At 42.0% G+C, this 24,939-nt stretch overlaps 2 protein-coding genes across 3 annotated transcripts in view; both read right to left on the bottom strand.

Moving 5' to 3' along the window:
• Window positions 1-244: 244 nt before the first annotated feature.
• LOC119812474 (trafficking protein particle complex subunit 2-like) lies at window positions 245-3,928 on the bottom strand. 2 transcript variants are annotated; one of them, XM_038327168.1, is made up of 3 exons: window positions 3,782-3,866; window positions 1,771-1,887; window positions 245-975 (listed from the first exon to the last, which is right to left on the bottom strand). In XM_038327168.1, the coding sequence occupies exon 3, from the start codon at window positions 937-939 to the stop codon at window positions 517-519; it is 423 nt and encodes a 140-aa protein (XP_038183096.1). In that variant the 5' UTR covers window positions 940-975; window positions 1,771-1,887; window positions 3,782-3,866; the 3' UTR covers window positions 245-516. The 2 variants fall into 2 exon arrangements, with proteins under 2 accessions (XP_038183096.1, XP_038183095.1); XM_038327167.1 differs by lacking the exon at window positions 1,771-1,887 and having other exon boundaries at window positions 3,782-3,928.
• Window positions 3,929-8,077: 4,149 nt separating this feature from the next.
• Sec24a (SEC24 homolog A, COPII coat complex component) overlaps window positions 8,078-24,939 on the bottom strand; it is a 64,263-nt gene continuing 47,401 nt past the window's right edge. Inside the window, exons 17-23 of the mRNA XM_038324565.2 lie at window positions 22,855-22,965; window positions 19,664-19,839; window positions 17,111-17,248; window positions 16,574-16,678; window positions 16,256-16,348; window positions 12,751-12,854; window positions 8,078-11,028 (exon numbers count right to left, since the gene is read on the bottom strand). Coding sequence (XP_038180493.1) covers window positions 10,914-11,028; window positions 12,751-12,854; window positions 16,256-16,348; window positions 16,574-16,678; window positions 17,111-17,248; window positions 19,664-19,839; window positions 22,855-22,965 — 842 coding nt within the window. The 3' untranslated portion in view covers window positions 8,078-10,913. The remainder of the gene's footprint in view (window positions 11,029-12,750; window positions 12,855-16,255; window positions 16,349-16,573; window positions 16,679-17,110; window positions 17,249-19,663; window positions 19,840-22,854; window positions 22,966-24,939) is intronic.

Here is a 24,939-nt window from a genome sequence, read left to right as displayed (position 1 = left end):
TACACAAAGAAATCCTGTCTCGGGGGGGCAGGGGGAAAAGATAATGTTATCTCAGTAAAGGGTCAGAGAATGGCTTAGTGGTTTGGCACAACCTAGGTTTGATTGCCAACACTCACATGAGTGGCTCATAACCATCGGCAAGTCCAGTTCCAGGGGATCCCATGCCCTCTTCTGATCTCTTCAGGAACCAGTCATGAAGATGGTGTGTAATTCGTATGTAGGACGAACATTCATACACATAAAATAAATATAAATTCTTTTTTAATTATCTCAATTAGTAAAGATATAAGCTTATTCTTAATTTTTGAAATAAAATATTTTAAATTACTGATAACTACTTACAAGCAAATGCTAATGCTGATAACTAACATAAAAAATGAGATTTTTAAATATACAAGAAATTTCACTATATACAAATAAGCTGAGACATGTGAAGTTTGCCAGGCGTTTTATCCAGCTACTTACAATGCACACAAACCTGAGCATACCCCACTGTGATTCTTAAGTTTTCTGCATTTAGTTTAAAAGATGTTTCTTTCCAAGAAACTGAACTTTCCTTTCAAATGCACTTGAGCGAATAGGAGAATTGGGTTCATAAAAGGGGTTCATGGCAAACCTGATGTACAAGTCATAGACATCAGTGAAGAAGTTCTTGATGCCGTCTTCCTGCCGCACGTCGTGAAGCATGATGAATCGCATGTGCCCGGCAGTGACAAAGGCCGACACGAACCACTCATTGAATTTGTCCACGGTTTTCAAGTACATGTTGTTGGAGAGCCACATGTTTTCGTCCACCAGGTCCAGAGCCGCGTGCGCTATAAACTGGTTCAGATGGCGATGCTCATCTTTGGGTTCTGCCTTCCCAGCTGGCAAAAATTCCATTTCAAAAACTGGATTATCATGGTGGCCAACAATTACAAAGTAGAAGCTTCCAGACATTGTCTTCTGTATCTGTACAGCTCCTGTAGTGAGATGCTGGCAACAGAAACACCCAGTCAACGCCTGAAAATTTTTATTTTATTTTACTTATTTTTGAGACCAGGTTAGCCTTGAAATCTCAATCCTTCTACCTCAGTCTGCCAAGTGCTGGTATTAAAGGCATTAGCCACCACCCCTAGCTCTATTTATTAAAATTTCAGCCCCTCACCAAATTAATCTGATACCTCTACTATACACTAAATGTGCATATGTATTACCTTTATCTTTGGGTTTTTGTAATTTTTATGAAAAAGGAAGACTGCTTATCATCTATATTATTTCAGTAGGTTCAGAATATAAATTTGACTAAAAACCGCCGGGTGGTGATGGCACGCATACCTTTAATCCCAGTGCTTGGGAAGCAAGGACAGGCAGACTTTTGTGAGTTCAAGGCCAGCCTGGTCTACAGAGTGAGTTCTAGGACAGGCTCCTAAGCTTCAGAGAAACCCTGTCTCAAAAACAAAAACATGCAAACAAACAAAAAACAAAAGCAAACAAAACAAAAAAAATTGACAAAAACCTACCATCTTTCCATTGATTAAAAACAAACGACTAGCTGGGCAGTGGTGGTGCACACTTTTAATCCCAGCACCTGGGAGGCAGAGGTAGGTGGAGAGTTCCAGGACAGCCACAGCTACACAGAGACCTTGTCTTGAAAAAAACAAACAAACAACCCAAGAAAAATACAAAGAGAAGGGAATCTCCTTAACCTGAAAAAGTACATCACCATCAACAAATCCAAAAGTAATTTTACAATTAATGGTCATAGTACAGGGCAGTGGTAGCTCACACCTGAAATCCCAGCACTGGAGAGATGGGGGTGGGGGCGCAGGAAGACTGTCAGGAATTTGAGGTCACTTGGGCTACACGGTAAGTTTCAGCCAGCCTTGCTGTAGTCTGAGGTGCTGACTGCGAAAACAAAGCCCAAAGAGTTCACACAAACAAACAAAACTATATGCTAAAAGCTTTCTTTTCAAAATCAGAAACAAGGCAGGATCAGGCCTTGGCCTTTTGGCTAAGATCAAGTTTAGGAACTCGGGGAGAGTACCCTCCTTTGCCACTTCTATGTAGCCCTCTCCTGGAGACTTCAGCCAGGAAGTAAAGCTAAGTGTCAACTGTCTCAAGGTGACACTGTGTATGTGAAATGCCCTGTGGGACCAGGTTCAGCAAGGTCACAGGACACAAGATCAAGCAGTGGGATTTCTCTAGACCAGCAACTAATCCAAGAGTGACGAAGGAACAGGCCAAGGGAAACACCTGCCGGGCTGGAGAGAAGGCCCAGCAGTTAAGAACACTGGCTGCTCTTGCAGAGTCCCAAGGTTTCCACTGAAAATCACTGAAGAATTAAGGGCTCTCACCCATTTTTGAAAAGGTAAAGGCAAACAATGGCTGCTGGGTCGGGGGAGTCATTTTATTCAGTGGTGGAGCCACTGCTGTCTGTTCCAGTAAATGATCTCCTATCCATGCTCATGCAAACAGCTCTAATTGGACTCCGTGGGTCTCGTGTGCGTGCGTGCATGTGTGTATGTTAATTAGACTCCCGTGGGTCTGTGTGTGTGTGTGTGTGTGTGTAAGGTACTTGCCATGTATGCATGATGACCCAAGTTCAACTCCAGAACCCACATAACGGCGGAAGGAGAAGTCAGGTTTGGCTTGGTGGCACATCTCTTTAAGCCCTGAACTCGGGAGACAGAGGCAAGAGGTTCTCTTGTGTTTGAGGCTAGCTTGATCCACAAAGCAAGTTATAGGACAGTTAAAGTTACATAGAGGGGCCTTGACCTTCTCTAAAAAAAGAAACAAAGAAAGAAAGACTGAAACAGGAAACTGACCCCACAAAGCTGCCCTCTGACCTTCACACATGCATAGGCTCACTAATGTGCTGAATACAAACACAATAATAGTAATTTAAAGAATGTGAAGACATAAAAAGAAAAAGGGAACTTATTGGGACAGGGTTCAACTAGAGTGGGATGAGAGGGGAATGAGGTGTGGAAAGCACATTGTACAAGTGTGTGAATTGTCAAAGGATAATAATTTTAAATACTGGAATGTCATCCATATTTATGGATTAAAGATTGGCCATACCTATTGGCCTACAAACTCAATGTCGTTTCTTTCAAATACCATCAAACTTGTTTTTGAATTTACTATACAATTGCAGAAGTTATGACAGAGTGGTACTGGCCTAAAATAAGACATATTGCCAGGCGGTGGTGGCGCACTCCTTGAATCCCAGCACTCGGAAAGCAGAAGCAGGAAGATCTCTAAATTCGAGGCCAACCTGGTCTACAAGAGCTAGTTCCAGGGTACTCAGGGCTGTCTCGAAAAAAAAAAAAAAAAAAAGGGATAAGAATCCACTAAATAACCCCGCACATTTTGCCATTTGATTTACTATTTACTTATTTTTTGGAGATAAGGTGTTACGTAGTCCAGACTGGCCTCAAAGTATCAGAAGGTGGCTTTGAATTCCTTACCCTTCTGCCTCGCCCTTTCCAGTGCTGGGATTATCCACTACGCCCCTCTTAACTTTTTTTTTTAACTTTTTATTTCCGGATTAAAGCCTCGGTGCTAGCCTCTGCCACTGAGCCACACCCCATCCTAAGTAAAACCAAGTCCACACCCACGAAAACGATTAAGCTGTCTTCCCGGCCTCCCGGACAACTTCCACTCTCCCACTCTACAGCTCCGGACTTTGTCTTGCGACAGGGTCTTGCTGACCCACAGACTGGCTTCGAACTCGCGGCGCTGGGATGACGGGCGAGCGCCACTCTGCCCAGGGTGGGGTTCTGACAACTGTAAATACCTCACATCAGTCGCCTTCCCCCTAGTTCAGGAGTAGTCGTGGTGCCGCGGTAGACAGGGACAAACCGACCAGGACCCAAACTTCACGTCCGCCTCCCGGGAGAGCCCCGCCCACCGCAGGAGGAGGCGGTGGTCGAGCATGCGCACACGGTCGCGCCTGTCAGCGAGCGACTGAACGGCCCCGCCCTGGCGGCCATCTTGACTCAGCGAGCGAGAGGAGACTGAGCATGCTCACTAGAGCGCCAAGTGCAAGGGTCCCGGGCGCCATCTTGGATCCCAGCGACTCGGATGGCCGCGCATGCGTCCATGCGTCACTGGTCAAAGTCGCGCGCAAAATTTGTCCACCATCTTGGGTTAGGGCATAGTAGGGTCAGCACCCTACCTTGTCCGGCTCTTAGAACACGCCTTTTTATTACACGAATACGTGCTGCTGTTGTCACCGATGTTCGCTTGGAGGTGTAGAGGGCCGGCGCGTGCCGTGAGCGGTGGGAGAGATACGCCAAGCGAGGCACAGCCTGAGAATACCTCGGTGCCAGAAAGCAAAATGGAGGTCGCAGCGCCAGGCTCCTGTGTGCAGTCTGTGGCTTTATTCGTGGGCGGAGATGCGTAATAGGTGGAGGATGGTTTAGGGAGCAGTGCCGCCGGGGTTTGTGTTTCGTGTAGGTTTTCACCTCATACTCGGCTTTTTCAAGTGTCTGCCTGATTTCTCACAGGTTTTCCTTATGTACATGTTCCAAAAGAGACTTTCCTGGTGACGGCACTCTGTAACCCCAGAAGCTGCTTTTGCTAAAAAAACAAAACAACACCAACAAAAAAAACAAAAACAAAACAAAACAAAAAAACATTGACTTCTTTCTTGGGGCCACAGGGTGACTAAAGATGAAGCTTGGCATTTCTGCTTTCATTTTGTGTATACTGAAAACAATAATCTTGGTGTCCCATATAGGAACAAGTGAACAAAACAAGTAGCTCTGCACGGGGCTTTCAGTTTGTAAAAAGTGGTGTCCGGATCCAAACCGGGGCAGGAGGTTCACTTGGTTAACAGGTGGAGACTATGTCTTTTCCTCATTGGCTGGGGTCCCACCCTCGTGATTGGTTATTTTTTAAAAATTAACCAAAGAAAAGAAATAAAGCGTTGTGCTCCAGGCAGCAGGGAATCCTGAAAGGAGAAAGGGTGTGTTTCGTTTGTGTAAAAAAATACATTACCAGGTGGTTTATGGAGTATTGGCCCTTGGTAGACTACCTACCTTTGTTAGAAAAACATCAGCACCTCACAGTCTCCTTTGCTTTGGGTTAGAGCCTTGCCCACTTCTGTATAGACAGAGTGCTTATCTACCTGTTTCATGTTCTTCAAACTTGAAGGCACAAAAAAGGCATTGTCTTAAACCTCTGGTTACCTTGATCAGGATGGAAGTGAGGGGGGAAATGATTGACAGTTCCCTCTACAAGGCTTCAAGTATTTGTTTTTTTGTTTTGTTTTGTTTTGTTTGTTTGTTTGGTGTTTGGTAGACAAGGTTTCTCTGCACAGCCCTGGCTGTCCTGTAACTGCCTCTGTAGACCAGGCTGGTTTCAAACTCAGAGATCCACCTGCCTCTGTCCCCAGAGTGCTGTGTGTGCCACTACCACCTGGCTTCAGGTATCATCTGAGCCATATAAATATGAACATGTCAGCTCTGAGCAAGCTGCTCACAGATTTACATCAGTGAGCCCACACCCGAAAGTGCTCCCAGAAATAAACATAAGACACCTAACTCTGCTCGAATAGAGATAACGTTTTCTGAACTGGAGGTGGAAACAGTCAAGGGCTCAGTGGTGTGTGGAGGCCAGAAGCTGGAGTCGCGTCAGCCTTGTCATGGCTCCCCTTGGTTTTTTTTTTTTTTTTTTTTTTTTTTGGTTTTTCGAGACAGGGTTTCTCTGCGGCTTTGGAGCCTGTCCTGGAACTAGCTCACTAGCTCTTGTAGACCAGGCTGGTCTCTCCCCTTGGTTTTTGAGGCAGTCTCCCTATGTATCCCTGACCAGCTTCAAACTTATTATCATGCTTAGCTTGAGAATCTTACAAAAAGCTTTACAATAAGTATATTTGAGATATTCAGAAATAAGTGGATTATATGCATTAAAAACACAATATTGAGCTGGGTAGTGGTGTCACACGCCTTTGATGCCAGAACTCGGGAGGCAGAGGCAGGTGGATCTCTGTAAGTTCAAGACCAGCCTGGTCTACAGAGTGAGATCCAGTACATCCAGAGCTACACAGAGAAACCCTGTCTTGAAAAACTACAACAACAAAAACACTGTTGAGGGGCTGGAAAGATGGCTCAGAGGTTAAGAGCATTGCTTACTCTTCCAAAGGTCCTGAGTTCAATTCCCAGCAACCACATGGTGGCTCACAACCATCTGTAATGGGGTCTGGTGCCCTCTTCTGGCCTGCAGGCATACACACAAGGCAGAGTATTGTATACATAATAAATAAATATTAAAAAAACACTGTTGAGCCGGGTGGTGGTGGTGCATGCCTTTAATCCCAGCACTCGGGAGGCAGAGGCAGGTGGATCTCTGTGAGTTCCAGACCAGCCTGGTCTACAAGAGCTAGTTCCAGGACAGGCTCCAAAGCCACAGAGAAACCCTGTCTCGAAAAACAAAAAAAACAAAAACCAAAACAACAACAAAAAACAACAACAACAACAAAAAAAAACACTGTTGAGCAAAATAAAGTGAATTGAAAACACAAGGCCATTAAAATAAATCTTGGAAATAAAAAATATAGCCATTCAAATATAAAATCAAGATTAAGCTCCAGTTTAGGCAAAGACAAGAATTAAGGAAAACAGTGCTGGTCATGATCTTCACAACGTTAATCCCAACAATTAGGAGACAGAGACTGTTGGATCTCTTGTGAGTTCAAAGCCAGCCCGGTCTACAAAGTGAGTTCCAGGCCAGCCAGGGCTACATAGTAAAACTCTGTCTTAAACAACAAAGGAATTAATTAAAAGACATATAATAGAAATTCTGAGAGTAAAAAAAGAGGGTGGGGTAGAAAAATAAGTACGTACTGAACATGGTGGCAGAGTCTCAGAATCCCAGCAGTTGGTTGGCAGAGGCAGGATGGCACGAGGTCTACCTAGACTATGTAGGTGAGCTGTAAGCCAGCCTTTGCTGCATAGAGAGACCTTGTTAGTGGTGGTTGGGATCAGGTATTTCCAGGTTCTTGACCTCTTGTCCAAATAATGGAAAAATAAGTCTTCATACAATTCACAAAAATTGTAAGGTAGCTTTATTCAAAGCCAAGCAGTAAACAGTTTAGAAAGGAATACCCTGTCAAGATGGATAGTGGCCACAGACTGAGGTACTGCAGGGCCAGGTTACTGTTGGGGGCTTCCTTTAATGGAGTCCAAGAAGAGTAGTTAGTAGGTATTAACCAGCATATGTTTGATTAGGTCAGTAGTCATGTTCCTTGTTAAGATGCATGACTTTATCTTATGTGCGTGCTCAGCAATGCGTAGGCCAAAGGGGTACACTGGGGTCCTCCCTGCAAGTTTAGTTTACCGTATTGTACATGCTCTCCAAACCATTTCAGGACAGATGAGCCATTAGATTTTAACTTCTGCCCCACATTTATTTGTGTGTGGAGGTCAGAGACAACCTTTTGGAGTCATTTGACCCAGGGATCATCAACCTCAGGTCTTCAGTAAGCATGTTTCCTCCCAAGCTATCTCTCCAGCTCTGTCTGCTCTTTATACACATTGCTTCCAGTATATTGGGAATATATTTGAAAGGAAACTAAATCTGATTATTGTTAGGGTAGGAGAAACTTAAGGTACACATATTGCCCAGTGCAGCTGGGGTATGAGGTTGCTAGGTCCATTTTTGAGAGATTTGGGTAAAGGAGATAGGCTGCCAAAGTGCATCACAAGAAGGGGGTGTGCACTACCCAGTCCAAGTAGATACCATGTTACTTAATTGTTCCTTTGCTTGCCTGCCTCAAAACAAAACAAAAAAATCCTCCAAATAGAAAAACTCCAAATTGAAAAGATAGCAAGAGACTTTGTGGGGTGGGGGAACAAGGATTGTATGGTTAAAGTCGGCAGCTAAAGAACAAGCAAGATAAACATTGAAACAATGAACCCAGAGGAATGAACTGCACAGCATTGAGGATAAAACACAATAAAGTGGGCACACCTTCAATCCCAGCACTCGGGACACAGAGGCAGCTGATTTCTGTGAGTTCCAGGCCAGCCTGGGCTACAGACCAAGTTCCAGGCTGAGGCCACCAATCTGGACTATAAATAACCAGCCGCTGTTTATAAGCTCTTTTAATTAACTTTATTGGATATCAGATTCATAAGTCAGCACAGATCAGACGACTGTTCGCATGGGTTACAAATGACTTTTTAAAAAACAGGAATAAACCAGTGAAAATTACAGTCTGTGAAAAGGAAGACAAATCTCGTTTAACATTTCAGAGAAGTGAGACAAACACAACACATTGAAGATCAATACTTATTTTTGATTCGCGAACAAGGATTTAATGTTACAATATTATACACTACTTTACAAAATTAAATTTTCTATGTAAGGACTGTGTTTCTAATAGTTCAAGCTGTGACATCACATTTGGTGGTCCCCTAGGTAACAGCTGTTATGCATCTCTGATTAGAGTTTAAACCTTTCATTCTAATTATTGCAAACAGTCTATTAGACTCAATACATTACATTAAATTAAAACATATGCAAGCTAAAACAAATGGTACTGCTTGAGTGAATATTAGTATGTCAGACTTAGAGAAACATTATTTTAAAAATTCTAGAAATTAGAAAAATAGAGTACTTTTTATGGTAGAACTGCCATGCTCAGATTTATATATCAAGATTGCCCTTGTCTGTTACTTTAGTAGTTGTAGATTTGTAGAAAATTCAAGGATCTTTCATAATTTACAACTACAATAAAAAAAATATGGCATAGTGTAAATATCAGTTGTTTTACATCAGGAAGTAATACAGGAATAAGTACGGGTAGTGTCTTACTGCCAAAACAAAACAAAACAACTAAAAAACACATTCAATATTGCAAAAAATAACTTTATCAATATCCCACAAAGGTTCATTCTCTTATCTGGAGAATGGAAATCATGAACCCTAAATAGTTATGTTTTTATGACTGTTATAAAATTACTCTGGATTGCACGTTACATAATATCTAAAATAAAATTTAAATTTGTGAATATACTAACCAAGCAGATGCTAGTTAGTAAGGGTCAGACTCACTCACTCAAGGACTGAGGCACAAGGGAGGTTTCCCTAGGAGCACGTTTCCTCTGGGAGATTCCTTACTATGAAGAAAGAACCTACAAATGCCAACATTTAAAATCACATTAAGAAGAAAACTAGTTCATTTAGAGGAACATCAGTACATAATGGCTGTTTCTTAAAAAGGGGAAATTATATATATTTAATGGGTTATAGTTTGAAAAGTGCTTCCTAATAAATGAAGCAGCTTTCAAGAGAAATTCAGTTCAGTGTGCTATGTGTACACTGAAACAAAATAATTTTTTATTTATTTTTTTGAGACAAAGTCTGGCTGGTCTGACACTTGCTATATAGCCCAGGCTAGCAATTCTCTGGCCTTGGCCTCAGAAGGACCGGTTAGGGATAATGTACCATCATGTCTGGGTTGGGATAAACAAGAAGACCCTTAACACTGTATTCTCATGAAGCAGTTATTCTGAAGCAGCTGGCAGATAGCAGTTGTGTGCTCCAGGGACCTGCTGCTTCCCTTCCCAGGAGTTAAGTTAGCCCATGGGGGTGTCAACCTGAAAGTTACTAGTTCATTGGTGATCACGTGAGACTGAGATTGTCAACACATTTCTAACCTATGAAAACATAAAACAAAAAAATCTCTTCATTAAGTATTACACACAGACATCATTGAAGAAGTTCATACAAGACAAGATGAACCTGTGAAAACTAAGCCAAACTTTAAAAAACATCACAGCACTTTAAATACACATGGATAATTTACCTATATGTAAACAAAAGCCATCTGATAGTTTGACTGTAATAGTTCTCTAACTGAATCAAAACAGTCTTTAGAGCATGTTCAGAAATCAAGTTTCTTTTATAACTTTAACACAATGGATTTGTAGTCTTATTATCTACCAATGCCAAGAGCAGCATTCATACTTTAGCAGATTTTAATATCCCAGAATATATGAGTGGCTTCCAATTATTAAACTCCTTAGAGAAACAGTTATTCACTCTGAGGTGACATTTACTGAGCCTTTAGCTTCTTTTACTCTCATTTTACCAAAATACCACTTTAATGTTTTACCAGTCACAGCAGAAATGTACCAAACTAAATCCCATGCACAGAATCAAGATAACCCAAATTTCCCAGCTCCTATTACCATTGTAAGTCCCGATATGGTTATGAAGACAGCTCTAATTCTATTCACGGCAGAATAAAACAGCAGAAAACCACCTAATTACAGTTTTCATCTCAAATTAAAGTGACTTTGTTCAAGTAGAGAGAATACTGACAGACTTTAAAGCTTGACAATTACTTTCTCTTCTTCCCAAGCAAGGCCAGAGCTAGTTTCCTTCAGTTTCTGTCAACATGATCCTTTTCTGCCCTTAAAAAAGGGTGGGGGTGGGGCAAAAATGTAAAGGGAATGATTCTAGCTTTTCTAGTCGATTTTCCAATAAAAAAATCATTATTGATAGACTTGAAACTTCCCTGCAACACTTAGTTTTGTGAGGTTTTTAAATGTAGCAGCCAAAAACTCAAAAAAATAAAAAAAAAATGAGAACTAGAAATGCAGAACAAAGAAGTCTTTATTTTATAAAATGTACTTTGCCTCTGCCATATTGTCTCATCTCAATCCGTAACAACTCAAACATAGTTGGCAGCAAAGGAAAAAAAAAAGGCTTCCAATCTTACAGACCTCTATTTTGATTTGAAAAATACAGTATTTTGGAGTTGCACATCTGACTCTCTGCTGTGGTCCATTATTTGCTATAGTTGTTGAAATCACAGTGAAGCATCTTAATCATCACATTTGTTCACAATCTGCAGGAGGAAAGGAAGGTGCTGCATTCTTGGGAACTGCGCAAGTGACTCCTCAGCAGCCCCGGTCTCTTCACTTGTTCACCTGCTGCTGTACGTGCAGGAGGAATTCATAATATGACAGCGCAGATTCCGTTCTGTCTTCTACCAGGTTCTGAAGGAAGGCTGCTTTCATTGGACTCTCCTCCCTTAGAAAGAAAAGGCAAGAATGGTTATGTGTGTTAGATGCAGAATAAACCATGATTTTTTTCATAGGCTATGGATTTACTATGGTAATATAAATAGCTACGCCTAGAGGCTGGGAGAAGGCTCAGGTTTAGAGCACTGCTGCTCTTAGAGAGGAACTAGGCTCACTTGGTTTTAGTTCCTACATTGGTGGATCACAACTGCTTCCAAGTCCAGTTCTAGAGGACCCAGTGTCCTCTTCTGACTTCCAAGGGCACCAGGTATGCACATGATACATAAAACACCTATGCTGTGGAATATTATTTTAACTGGGCAAAGATGTGCTATATTTGTTTATGCTGCATTTGTTTGACAGTTAGGATGTATGTTTAATTATGTAAAGATGTGTTGCATCTGTTTCATCTGCCTAAGGCACCTGATTGGTCTAATGAAAACCTGAATGGCCAATAGCAGGCAGGAGAGGATAGGCAGTGCTGTCAGGCAGAGAGAGTAAATAGAAAGAGAGCAAGAAAGACATCACACGCCCAGGGCAAGAAGCTAGGCAGTCATCAGCCAGCCACTGAGATAGCACTAACGTAAGAAAAGGTAAAAAGACCCAAGGGTAGATAAAGAGAAAAAGATTAAGTTAAAAGAGACAGCCAGAAATGAACTTAAGCTAGGCCGAGCATTCAAAACTAATAAGTCTCTGTGGGGCTGACTGGGTGGCAGACCAAAAGACAAAGCCCGGCGCGCACGCACGCACGCACGCACGCACGCGCGCACACGCACGCGCGCGCGCGCACACACACACATACATGTGTAAATCTAAAACAAAAAAGCTATGTATAGAGTTTTCTCTGAGAATATGTAGCTGATATATAATCATAGTATTTAGGAAAGTTTTACATCAGGGTTAGGAGAAACTACTGGTATTTTTTTATCAGCAAATTTATTGAAAGATTAGTAATTCTTTTTCTCTCCCCACCCCCTTTGGTTTTTCAAGATAGAGTTTCTCTGTGTAGCCCTGGCTGTTCTGGAACTTGCTTTTTAGACCGGGCTAGCTCAGACTCAGATCTGCTTGTCTCTGCCTCCTGAGTGCTAGATGAAAGGTGTGCACCACCACACACAGTGAAAGTTCAGTAATTCTAATAATTGGTTATCATGCATAGTTAATGACTATTTACTGAATTACATTTTATTTTATTTCATTTTATCATTTATTTATTTATCTTGGTTTTCCAAGACAGGGTTTCTCTGTGTAAAAGCCCTGGCTGTCCTGGAACTCACACTCTGCGACCAGGCTGGCCTCGAACTAACAGAGATCTGCCTGCCTCTGCTTCCAGAGGAGTGGGTTAAACGTATGTGTCACCTCTGCCCAGCTATTTTTCTTTTTCTCTTTCTTTTTGGTTACACAGAGAAACCCTGTCCAAAACAAAACAAAACAAAGCAGAAACAAACAAACAAAAAAACTATGTATCTTTGGGCTTAAGGATGAACATAAACTGATGATGCTCCTGCCTCAACCTCTGAAGTGCTGCGATCACAAGCATGTGTCACCATGCACTGTTTTATATTGATCCTGGGGACTGAAGCCAGAATATGCTATATAAGATTCTATCAACTAAGTTACACCCCCTGACCCTCCTATGTTCTTTTAAAGGTTTATTTACAAATTGGGTCATATACATATTAAACATGTCCTTTTAAGGCCAGACATTAATTGACACATTAAAAAACTCACTTACCTGATTACATAGAGTATTGGGAAAAATGGCCTCTGTTCTCTAAGCCACGAGATGAAAGCTATTGTTCTGGCAGATTCTGGCGTATCAAGTTCGGGAAGGTCTGTCTGTTAAACAAAGTTCCAGTTAGCGCTATTATTGTGTGGTCTGAAGCACTCTTCAGACTTGAACATTTAACAGTCAGCTGATGATTCTGTGACCACCAAGTGGATATTTTAGGCTCTGAAGTAATTCTGTTTCTGCTGCAAATACGCGGCTTTGCCACTGCTACACTGAAGTAAGTGGATGGGTGTGCTGCGCTGCAGTAAAAAAACCCTAACGACAGAGCAGGCGCCAAGCTCCTCGGCCTGCTGTGTGCAGTCGTGTCTAGGAAAACCTCCCAGTCTTCACTTCAGACGGGATTTAGAATCAGATGACGCATCAAGGTGGCTAATGCTAAAATGACAGTTTTCTTATTACTTAAAATGCCTACTCATCCAGTCCAGGGGTTTTGCTCAAGAACTGAAAGCTAATATCCTAGCTATAATCTTGACATCTAAGTCTTTCTAAATATATGAGTCCTGAGCACTGGGAGATGAATGACTCAGTGGGGAAAGGCACTTTCTACCGAGCCCAAGGACCTGAGTTTGATCTGTGGGACCCACTTGGTAGACAGAAAGAACCAAGCCCCCAAAATTGTTCTCTGACTCCACAATTGAGCCTTGACATGCATGGCCAACTGCAATGAAGAAATAGATAAAATAAAAATTAAAAAATAAATGAGTACTTTAATTACTGCCATGAATGTGGTACAGAACCCATCTGGATGAAACCTATTGGTATATAAAGTGATTAAATAAACATTTACTCTCAAGTTTGATACACACTTAACAGTAGGTACTAGAAAAATAAGACAAATTTAACTTCATAATTTAAAGTAATATGTACTTGTTAGCTCCTCTATAAGGGCACTTCAATAATCAATATTAATCTAACTGAAACCGATTACGTTATTTGTTATATAATAAATAGTGTGGTCATACATTTAATTTTCACTCATGTGCAGCAGGTGTTTTATTTTGTTTTTGATTTTCCAAGACAGAGTTTCTCTGTGTAATGGTCCTAGCTATCCTGGAACTTGCTTCATAGACCAGGCTGGCCTTGTCCTGTGCCTCCCAAGTGCTGGGATTAAAGGTGTGCACCACCACCACCACCCAACTTGTTTGTTTATTTTTTGAAGCAGGGTTTTACTTTGTAGCTCATGCAGCCTCTGCTGAGATTAAAGCTGGAGACTGGAGGCTACCACATCTAGCACCACACAGCAGTTTTGCTCTTTGTTTTTTTTTTTTAAATATTTTATTTATTTGTTATGTATACAATATTCTGTCTGTGTATATGCCTGCAGGTCAGAAGAGGGCACCAGACCTCATTACAGATGGTTGTGAGCCACCATGTGGTTGCTGGGAATTGAACTCAGGACCTTTAGAAGAGCAGGCAATGTTCTTAACCTCTGAGCCATCTCTCCAGCCCAGCACACAGCAGTTTTTAAAGAACCCTGTCAAAGATCAGGAAATCACTTGTTCAAAATACAAAAACAAAAGGCTGGTACATAAGCTCATTGGTAGATCTGATGCTTGCCTAGTATGCACAAGGCTCTGGATTCAATAATCCTTCCTAAAAGAGGGGGTTGGTAGAGGAAGACAGAGACAGGCAGGCACTAATCACATGTGCAGCAACACTTTTTTTGTTTTGCCATTAACTAAATTCACTATTTTCTCCTCGAAAGACAATACTTTTTCTTTTAGCTGTTAAAAAAATTTATTATTGGGCTAGAGAAGTAGCTCAGTACTTAAGAGAGCTGACTATTCTACCAGAGAATCAGGGTTTGATTTCCAGCCTCTACAGAGTGGTTAATAACTGTGTGTACTCCAGTCTCAAGAGACTGATATCCTCTTCTCGCCCCTTTGAGCACTAGGCATATACAAGGTGCACAGACACACATGCAGGAACCCCCCCACAATACATTAAAATTTTTTATTATTATGTGTATATGTGCATGATGTGTGCACACATGGGGAAAATGCCACAGAGGACATGTGGAGGCCAGAGGACAACTCTGTGGAGTTGGTTCTCCCATTCACCTTACATGGGTTCTGGGGATCAAACTCAGATCTCATTGTGCCTGGTCTAGAACACAAGAGAGCCTCCCAAGTGCCAGCACGTCCCGCTGAGAATTACCATTCTAAACACAGCTGATGATGGTGCATGTTTGTAAGTTCAGCACTTCGGAGGCTGGGGTAGAAGTGCTGTAAGATTGAGTCTAGCCTAATCTACACTGCGAGTTCTAGGTGAGCCAGGGCTATGTAGTACGACCCTGACTGAAAAGAATCACCCTACCATAAGAAAACAACGTCATTCTCAGCTGAGCAGAATATTGCACACCCATAGTCCTCACAACAGGGAGGCTGAGGCCATGATTTTGGAGCCAACGTGGTTTACAGAACAAGACTCATCTCAAGTTTGGTGGGGTTTTTTTTGTTTTTTGGTTTTTTTTTTTTTTTTTAGATGGTCTCACTATGTAGTAGTTCTGGCTGTCCTGGAACTCCCTATGTAGATCAGGTTGGCCTGGAATTCAGAGATCCACCTGCCTCTGCTTCCTGAATGTTGGGATTAAAGGTGTGTGCCACCACACCCAGCCACAAGAACTATCTCAAAAACAAAACCAATGAGCACACACCCAGGCACCCATGCTATTCCATTCTCAGAAGGAGAAATAGGTTCAATTTATTATGCCAGGTTAGTTTGGCTTACACAACAAGTTCTGTCAAAAAACTGAGGGAAGAGGCTGGAGATGGCTCAGCTTTTGCAGAGTACCTGGGTTCAATTCCTTTCACCCACATGGTACTCACAACCATCCACAATTCCAGTCCCAGGTTATCCACCACCCTGTTCTAACCTCCACAGGCACCAGGCATGCACGTGATATACACATTGCATACACACGAAACATTCATACATACAAAATAAAAACGACCTGAGGCTAACCAAATACCATTAGAAGACAAGATGAGCCAGGTGTGGTGGCTCAAGAGGCAGAGGCAAGTGGTTCTCTGTGTTTGAGGCCAACCTGGTCTTAAATAGTGAGTTCTAGGCCAGCCCGGGCTGCATAATGAGACCCTGCCTAAAAAGAAACAAACAAACAAATAAATCACCCCAAACCCAATCAAACAAAAAAGACAACATGAGCCTAGCATAGTGGTGTGTGGCTGCAGTCCTATCTCCTAGAGAGGCTGAGGCATAAGGACCCCTTTGAGTCCATGGATCATAGATAAACCTGAGCAATACTGCAAGATCCCAAGCGAAACCATAAAATGAGCACGCACAGATGGAAGAGACATTATCTGTGAGGATATTTACTCTTTGGAAGAAATCTGGACTATTAATTTCTGATATGAAAATGGGTTTCATGTTTTTGTCATATTTAAAATGCCCTTTAAATCTCCTATGATTAATAACATAAAAAGCTTACCATCTTCTGTGGAATTGATGCATAGTTTTGAACTCCCAGAACTTGGCTGAGAAAATTCTGTGCACAATTTCTTCCAACCCAAAGCATCAGTACCTGCAAACAGAAAAAACACACTGTTCTGAGGGGTCTTAAAGGTCAAAGGGTGAGCATGCTTAGTGGGATGTACAGAGAACCGCTGAATACTGTGAGACAGGAGGCTCGGAGGGGGCGGGGGGGGGAACACCAATGCCAATACACAGATTAAAGAAGCAGCTAAAGCCAAGTGCTAAGGAGATTCAGCAGCACATTGAGCTCATCAGGCTGAGTAAATCTACTCACCGAGCCTGCATCCATGAGGAAAGCTCCATCTCTGCTCAACTTCTCCACCGAGAGCTGAAGAATAGGGGGCTGAGGTATGGTCCTGTCATTGATGTTGAGAGCTCCCTGAAGAAGGAAGCAGAGAAAGGTTTTCAGACGCAGGTAACACACACAGTATACATATACTTGCATACGTACATGTATATGGCATGTGTTCAAGTGCCTAGGTGCATGGGCATGTATGTCTGTACCAGTGCACAAGCTCACAGTTGGTGTTGGGTGCCTTTTACTTCATCAAGGCAGTCCTTTGCTTAACCCAGAGCTCACCAATTCCAGATAGTCTAGCTACCAGCTCATTCCAGGGATCGCTGTCTTCACAGTGATGGAATTACAGGTGGCTGTCATGCCCGATTGTTGACTTTTATGCCTGCCCTGCTTTCTATGTGGGTTCTGAACTCTGGTCCTCATGTTTCCACAATAATCATTCTCATTTCCATAGTGAATGTAATTAAGCTTAACAATGTTCAGAAGAAGCCACAGAACAGGAGTGGACCTTACCTCATCCGAGAGGTTGTCAACTCTGTACAAACTGGGGTGTGTTGTGAGCATAAGGTGAACCAACGGCTGGTTTTTCACTTGACACATGGCAAAAATTCGTTCATCCAGACGTGCATTTGTCCCAGTCTGGAAAGACTTCTGTAATAAAACAAAAACCATGCCCCCAATATTAAAAAAAAGACAGGATTTTGTAAATGTCAGTTGCTAAAAGATCTTCAGAAGAATTAGCAAATTTATCATAAGTTATCCCTTGAAAATATCTTTTAAGAAGTCTGTATTAAATTACACTGCACCCTCACATGGACACCTCAAGTAATCAGAAACCTGACAACAGCGAAGCTACCAGATCTCCTGGTGTCTGCTTCCATCACTAAGCCAGGCTCAGCACTGCCTGCACAGTGATGGTGAAGGAGCTGAGCAGCGAGGGACACTGGAGACAAGATAAAGGCACAGGTGACACACAGAAAAACTCACCCAGTTGCTATGCCTACTGCGTGGTAATTAACAGCGGCTCTGTTCACAATCAGAGGAACTAAACAATGTACTAGACCCTACAAACCATGCGGGTGACACGGGTGGGACAGCAGCACAGTGGCTGACTCTGTCTAAGGTTTTAAGAGGTTTTAAAGTCTTCCAATTGGTGGAAAGAGTAAAAGAGGCAGGGAACAATGAACCAAATGTGAGCAGAAAGCTTCTCAAGGCAGGCTCGGGTGAATGGAGGCATTTGCTGGCACACTCGGGTAAAACATCGATAGCTTTGACCTCACTGCACATAACTCAGACTGTCACATGTCACTCATTGAAATGTGCGTGCCTACTATGCTCACTGTCCCAAAGAACCCAGATTTGTAGCTTTGGAGCCTATCGTGGAACTCGCTTTGTAGACCAGGCGAGCCTTGAATTGACAGAGATCCGCCTGCCCGTATTTCCCAAGTGCTGGGATTAAAGGCGTGCGCCACCACCACCTGGTCAGAGCAGCTTTTTATGCCCAGGACAACTGCACTCATGAGATGGGCTATTAATGCCAGCACATGGTGAAAACTGGTGGCCTAGGTAACTGCAATAGACTTTTCTGGCACAGCATGAGAATGATTTTAGTTAATGATTTCACCTGTAGATATAAAATAAATAGGTGCTTGAGAGATAACTGAGTGGTTAAGAGTATTGCTTGGTCTTGCAAAAGACTCAGATTCAGTTCCCAGCACAAATATGGTGGCTAAAAACCGTTCATAATTGGTCCCAGAAGATCTGATGTCTTCTGACCTCCACAGGTACCAGGTACCCAAGCAAACAAAACACCCAGGTATATAAAAATAAAACAAATAAATATAAAAAAGTATAAAATAATTGCATATACAGTTACAGGTGAAATAATTTATTTCATTTATTGAGTATCTATTACATATTGGGTGCTGGGACTAAATAGTGAATAAAAAAACCAGATTATCAGCCGGGCGGTGGTGGCGCACGCCTTTAATCCCAGCACTCAGGAGGCAGAGGCAGGCGGATCTCTGTGAGTTCGAGGCCAGCCTGGTCTACAAGAGCTAGTTCCAGGATAGCCAGGACTGTTACACAGAGAAACCCTGTCTCGAAAAACCAAAAAAAAAAAAAGAAAAAAGAAAAAAAAAAAAAGACAGATTATCGTGTTCGTAGTTTATTTCCTATAAAAGGAGAGATAAAATTGGGTGCAACAGTGTACTTGGGATGCAGAGGCAGGTGGATCTCTGTGAGTTCAAGGCTAGGCCTGGTCTACAAAGCAAGTTTTAGGGCATTGAGGGATACATAATGACATCCTGGCTCAACAACAAAAAAAGGAAAAAAATAATAATAAGCACATTATGTGATCAGTGATAATTGACATAAAAATACAGGAAGGACAGGGACAGAAAGGTGTCACAGTGCTGTGTGACAGAAAGGGATGACAGTGCTGCACATGGGGAGGAAATCAAGGAAGGCAGGCTATGAGAAAAGTTTTCAAGAGAAGAACCTGGATAGTTAGATGTGAAAATTTAAGTACTTACGTAACTTCTGTGACTTGAATGAGTTAAAGAAGGTAGAACTACACGATGCTATAGTATGCACACAATTCCTACTTATGTTGCACACATAAACGATTCTCCTTGTCTAACTTATAACACTGCCTTCCCTGACCAGTGTCTCTCCATCCTTCCCACTCCTTGGTCTCTAACAACCATCATTCTGCTCTTTGAGTCCATGTGCTCATTTATAAGCTCTGGTATGAGTGAGAACATGCAGCACACACATGGCTTCCTATACCAACAACACAATTTCCACTTCTTTCTTTGGAAGGCTAGTTATCATTTGAATTTATGGTCACATTACTGAGTCCTTGATGAGTGAGCTCTCTCTTGTGTGTGAGGCACTTACATTATCCACAAATTTCTTTGGCTCTAAATCCCTTCAGTGCTCTAAAAAAGATAGGGTTTCCATCCTCAGAACATTTAACTGGTTTAAGGCCACTCGTACAAATATTGGGGTTTCAAGGAATAAAAAGCTTTTTCACATTTTTACTGTGTTAGTTTGTTTTCTTACCTGTTTAAGGAGAGCCAACACAAAAAGTGGGAAAAGCCTCAAAGAGAAAGGAACCATGAGGCCTGGCTGCTGGCTGCTCAGGACTGAAGAGCGGTAAGCCGAAAGAGAGTCGATGACGGCATTCACCAAAGCATCCCGAGCATCACTCAGGCTGGCAGTCACTGACCTATCAACAGCTAGGGAGGTGACAGCAGGAACAAATAAGAAACAAGACGTTTGGTGATTCTACTGGAAACGACAGAATAGAACACACGCACACACACACACACACACACACACACGTGCATACACACACGCACATGCACATATACGCCCACACACACCAGAGCGTGGTTTGCAGGAGTCAGTTCTCTTTCCACCATATGAGCTCAGGGATGGAACTCAGATCCCTAGTCAGGCTGGTTGGCAAATACCTTTACCTGTCAAGCCATTTTGCTGGCCCAATGAATTCTTTTTCCCCAAGACAGGATTTCTCTGTGTAACAGCCCTGGTTTTCCTAGAACTTGAACAGGTGGGCCTTGAACTCACAGTGATCTGCCTGCCTTTCCCTCCTGAGTGCTGGGATTAAACAGACCACCACACCCAGGGACCAATGAATTTTTTTTTCCACAGCAGATTTAAGCAAGGTTATGAAAGCATATGTTTGAGGGGCTGGAGAGATGGCTCAGTGGTTAAGAGCACTGGATGCTCTTCCAGGGGTCCTGAGTTCAATTCCCAGCAACCACATGGTGGCTCACAACCATCTGTAATGAGATCTGGCGGCCTCTTCTAGCATGCGGGCATACATGGAGGCAGAATGTTGTATACATAATAAATAAATAAATAAATAAATAAATAAATAAATAAATCTTAAAAAAAAGAAAGCATATGTTTGAAAGTAACATATATATATTTTAATGTCAAATCTGGTTCCAACTCTTTATAGCCAAGGTCCTTAAAACTGTGGTGTGAAACTCCAGATGAGGCCATGTAACTGAATGTGGGGATCAAAACAAATCTGGCAATAGCAAAAGGTTTTTGAAGTTGGAACAAGCAAAAGTTAACACAAACACACATGTAACAAACCCCAGGTTTTTCTGGGAACACTTAACTATGTTGTGCTGTGTGAATTTGCTGCAGTAACCTCTACTCCAAACACACAGCTGAATCACACAGCTGAGACCTCTTGGCTCAGCATCAGATGCTATGTGTAATGGACGGCAGGGTTGTAAATACTTGGTTTTCTGTTCTCATAAGACACAATGGTTTATTTACAAAGAATGCACATCCAATACTTTTTTGACCTGCCTCAATATGTAAGTAGCTTTGAATTGTATTACATTGGAATGTTTCATTTTTAAAAACTGTTGTTTGAGTTGCTGAGCTGAGTTTCACAAAAAGTTGTTAGATGAGTTCATCTTGAGAACAGGTCAGAATAATGTCCCTAACCATATTTTGGCTATTTTGTATTATGTATTTATATGAGGTGATTCAGTATTGATGAAAAAAACCAAAATATACATCAACTCCAAGAAATGCTGAAAACACTCTGCATCTTAGATATCCAAGGTTTAATTCATGAAAAACTAAACAAGCACATCCATCTCATTAATATACAATTTGCTTCTGTATGTGCTAAATGGAGAAACTATGCATATGCCAAAAATTGTTATAAAGTTTATAATTCATCATCAATAAAAATGTGATCTGTGTATGTATACCTCTCTCCTACATCTGTGCATCTGGGCTAAGAAATATACATGGGTGCTTCACAGCTCACTGCCGCCTGTTATCCCAGGAAGAGGCAATCAAGCACCATGGGCAACAGTTCCAACAGATGCTCATACTAACCATTCCTATAAGAAATGGTTAAGGGGGGGCTGGAGAGATGGCTCAGAGGTTAAGAGCACTGACTGCTCTTCCAGAGGTCCTGAGTTCAATTCCCAGCAACCACATGGTGGCTCACAACCATCTATAATGAGATCTGGTGCCCTCTTCTGGCATGCAAGCATACAGGGAAGGAATGTTGTATACATAATAAATAAATAAATCTTAAAAAAAAAAAGAAAAAAAGAAATGGTTAAGGGGCTGGAGAGGTGGCTCCACTGTTAGGAGTACTTATTGCTTTTGCAAAGGACCTGGGCTCAGTTCCTGGCACTTACATGGCAGCTCATAACCACCCTTAACTAGGGGCTCCAATGTCCTCTTCTGGCCTCCTCAGATACCAAGCATATAAGTGTATGGTACAGACATAAATGTAGGCAAAACAGCCATACACATATGGTAAAAATAAAAATAATTTAAAAATCTTTAAAAAATAAAAGTTTCAGAAGAAAATGTAAGATCTATCTATCTATCTATCTATCAATCTATCTATCTACAGTTATAGTTATTTAAGTTCAAAGCAGACAAATATCTATAGAGAGTCATTTAATGATGGCTTAAGGCCAGTGAAGGAAGGAGCAAGAAGTGGGCAGTAATTGGGCATGAGATTCTTTTGAGTTGACAAAAATGCTCTAAAATCAGACTGTGATGATGGCTGTACAACTCTGTAAATACATTAAAAATGGGGGGCTGGAGAGATGGCTCAGAGGTTAAAAGCACTGCCTGCTCTTTAAAAGGTCCTGAGTTCAATTCCCGGCAACCACATGGTGACTCACAACCATCTGTAATGAGATCTGGTGCCCTCTTCTGGCCTGCAGGCATACACACAGACAGAGAATATTGTATACATAATAAATAAATAAATATAAAAAAAGAATCAAACAGGGGGCTGGAGAGATGGCTCAGTGGTTAAGAGCACCGCCTGCTCTTCCAAGGGTCCTGAGTTCAATTCCCAGCAACCACATGGTGGCTCACAACCATCTGTAATGAGATCTGGCGCCCTCTTCTGGCGGGCGGGCATACATGGAGGCAAAATGTTGTATACATAATAAATAAATCTTTAAAAAAAAAAATCAAAGAGAAACTCTTTTAAAATATACATTAAAATGATGAATTATACAATTAAAATGGCTGAAATTCCTGTAATACGTAATTATGCCTCAGTAAACCTATTTACACAAACAAAAGAGGCACAGTCTGCTGCAGTGGACCTTTTCATCTCAACAGACACAGACAGAACCTCTAAGGTAACAACTTTAGGTAAAACAAAGACTTTGTATGTGTTTAATGGTATGAGGTAAAACACTTAAACCGAAAACAATCCTTACCCATATTGGCCAGTAATCCTGAAATCGCTTGAACATCAGCTCCAAGGAAGACGTCATTTAGGGTGGAAACGACTGGCAAACACAACGTATGGACACGGATTCTTCTTTCACCTTCAGGAAAAAAGACAATAGCTATTTTTATAAAAGGTTATGTTAAAGCCATTTCTTTTCCCTTTTTCCCACTAAAATTTATCAATCACTTTGCTTATTTATTTATTTATTTATGTGTGTGTGTGTGTGTGTGTGTGTGTGTGTACGTGGCGGTCAGAGGATAATATCTGCAAGCTGGCTCTCTCGCCATGGGCATCAGGGATCGAATTTAAGCCATCAGGCACCTTCACCTGCTCTACCTTGCCAGCCCCTATAATCCTTTCTTCTCTAACTTAGAACCAAGATGGTCACACAAAAAGCAGGGATACCACACAGTATAAGGTTTTACACTGTAACTATGAAACTCCTTGTGTCTGAGATATTATTAAGCAGGCAGCAAACGTTGTCCCTGAGTGCTGATAATATGCTAGCTTTCTCTCTCCCTACAGAACAGGATCAAGATGCAGCCCAGGCAGGCCTCCAACTCATAATCCTACATCGGCCTCCTGACTGCTAAGATTAGAGTCACACAACTATGCCTAATAAATTCCTTGCCTTTTAGAAGATTTATTTTTATTTTATGAGTGTTTTGCCTGCCTGTATGCCCGTGTAACATAGTCATGCTTGGTGCCAGAAGAGGACATGGGGTCCCTTGGAAATGGGAGTTACAGATGGTTATGAGCTGTTATGTGGGTGCTGGAAATTGAACCTGGGTCTTCTGAAAGACAGTCAATGCTCTTTTTTGTTTGTTTGTTTTTGTTGAGACAGGGTTTCACTGTGTAGTCTGACTGTCCTAGAACTCACTCTGTAGAGCAGGATGGCCTCAAACAAACTCACAGAGATCCGCCTGCCTCTACCTCCTGAGTGCTGGGATTAAAGGTGTGCGCTATCACTGCTCAGTTTAGTCAATGATCTGGAAAATGGTAAATCATCTCTCCAGCCCCCAATTTTATATGTATTTGTTTGTTTGTTTTGTTTTTTGAGACAGGGTCTCACTATGTAGCTCTGGCTGTTCTAGAATTTACTACATCGACCAGGCTGGCCTCAAATTCATAGAGATCTGCTTGCCTGTGTATTCCAAGTGGTGGGATTAAAGGCCTGAGCCACTAGGCTCAGCTCTAAAAAGATTTTTGTGTGTGCGTGCATGTATGTGTGTATTGGTATATCCATGTGTACCATGCATGCACACATGTAGGCCAGAGATCGACATCAGATATCTTCTTGGTCATTCTTCCCCTTCTCTATGAAGACGACCTCTCATTTTAACACCACAGCAGCTTCCCTTTAGTGATCAGATCACCCCACCACAATGTCAGACTGCTGGGGTTATTTTTGGTGCTAAGTATTTAGTCCAGGATCTCACACTTTAGCCTGGCTAATCAACAAGGTCCCAAGATCTGCCTGTCTCTGCCCTATAGCACTGGGGCTATAGATATGTGGATAGTGGGGACCCAGATTCTCTGCAGCAAAAACTGCCCACGGAGCCATTGCTCTAGCCCCTAATGGAACCTTTTTTAATTTTTAATTTTTTTGGTTTTTCGATACAGGGTTTCTTAGTAGCCATGGAGCCAGTCCTGGAACTCATTCTGTAGACTAGGCTGGCCTCGAACTCACAGAGATCCACCTGCCTGTGCCTGATGGTTGTGAGCCACCATGTGGTTGCTGGGAATCGACCTCAAAACCCCTGGAACAGCGAACAGTGCTCTTAACTGCTAAGTCATCTCTCCAGCCTCCTAATGGGATTTTTAAAGATTTACTGTTATTTTTATTTATGTATGTGTGCCACATGTCTGTGGGTACCCGTAGAAGCCAGAAGGTGTAAGATCCTCTGAAGCTATAGGCAGTTGTGAGCTGCCATAGGGGCTGGGAACTAATATGTGGGTCCTCTGGAGGAGCAGGAAGCAACACTATTAACTACTAGCCATCTCTACAGTCTAGAGAGAATTTTTTTAAACCAGAATATCTGATCATAGATAAGTATCTGTTACTGGGAAC

The sequence above is a fragment of the Arvicola amphibius genome, chromosome 4, assembly GCF_903992535.2.
Source record: "Arvicola amphibius chromosome 4, mArvAmp1.2, whole genome shotgun sequence".
Classification (NCBI taxonomy): Eukaryota; Metazoa; Chordata; class Mammalia; order Rodentia; family Cricetidae; genus Arvicola; species Arvicola amphibius.
The sequence above is the reverse complement of the archived record's forward strand: the minus strand, read 5'-3'. Positions and strand labels throughout refer to the sequence as shown.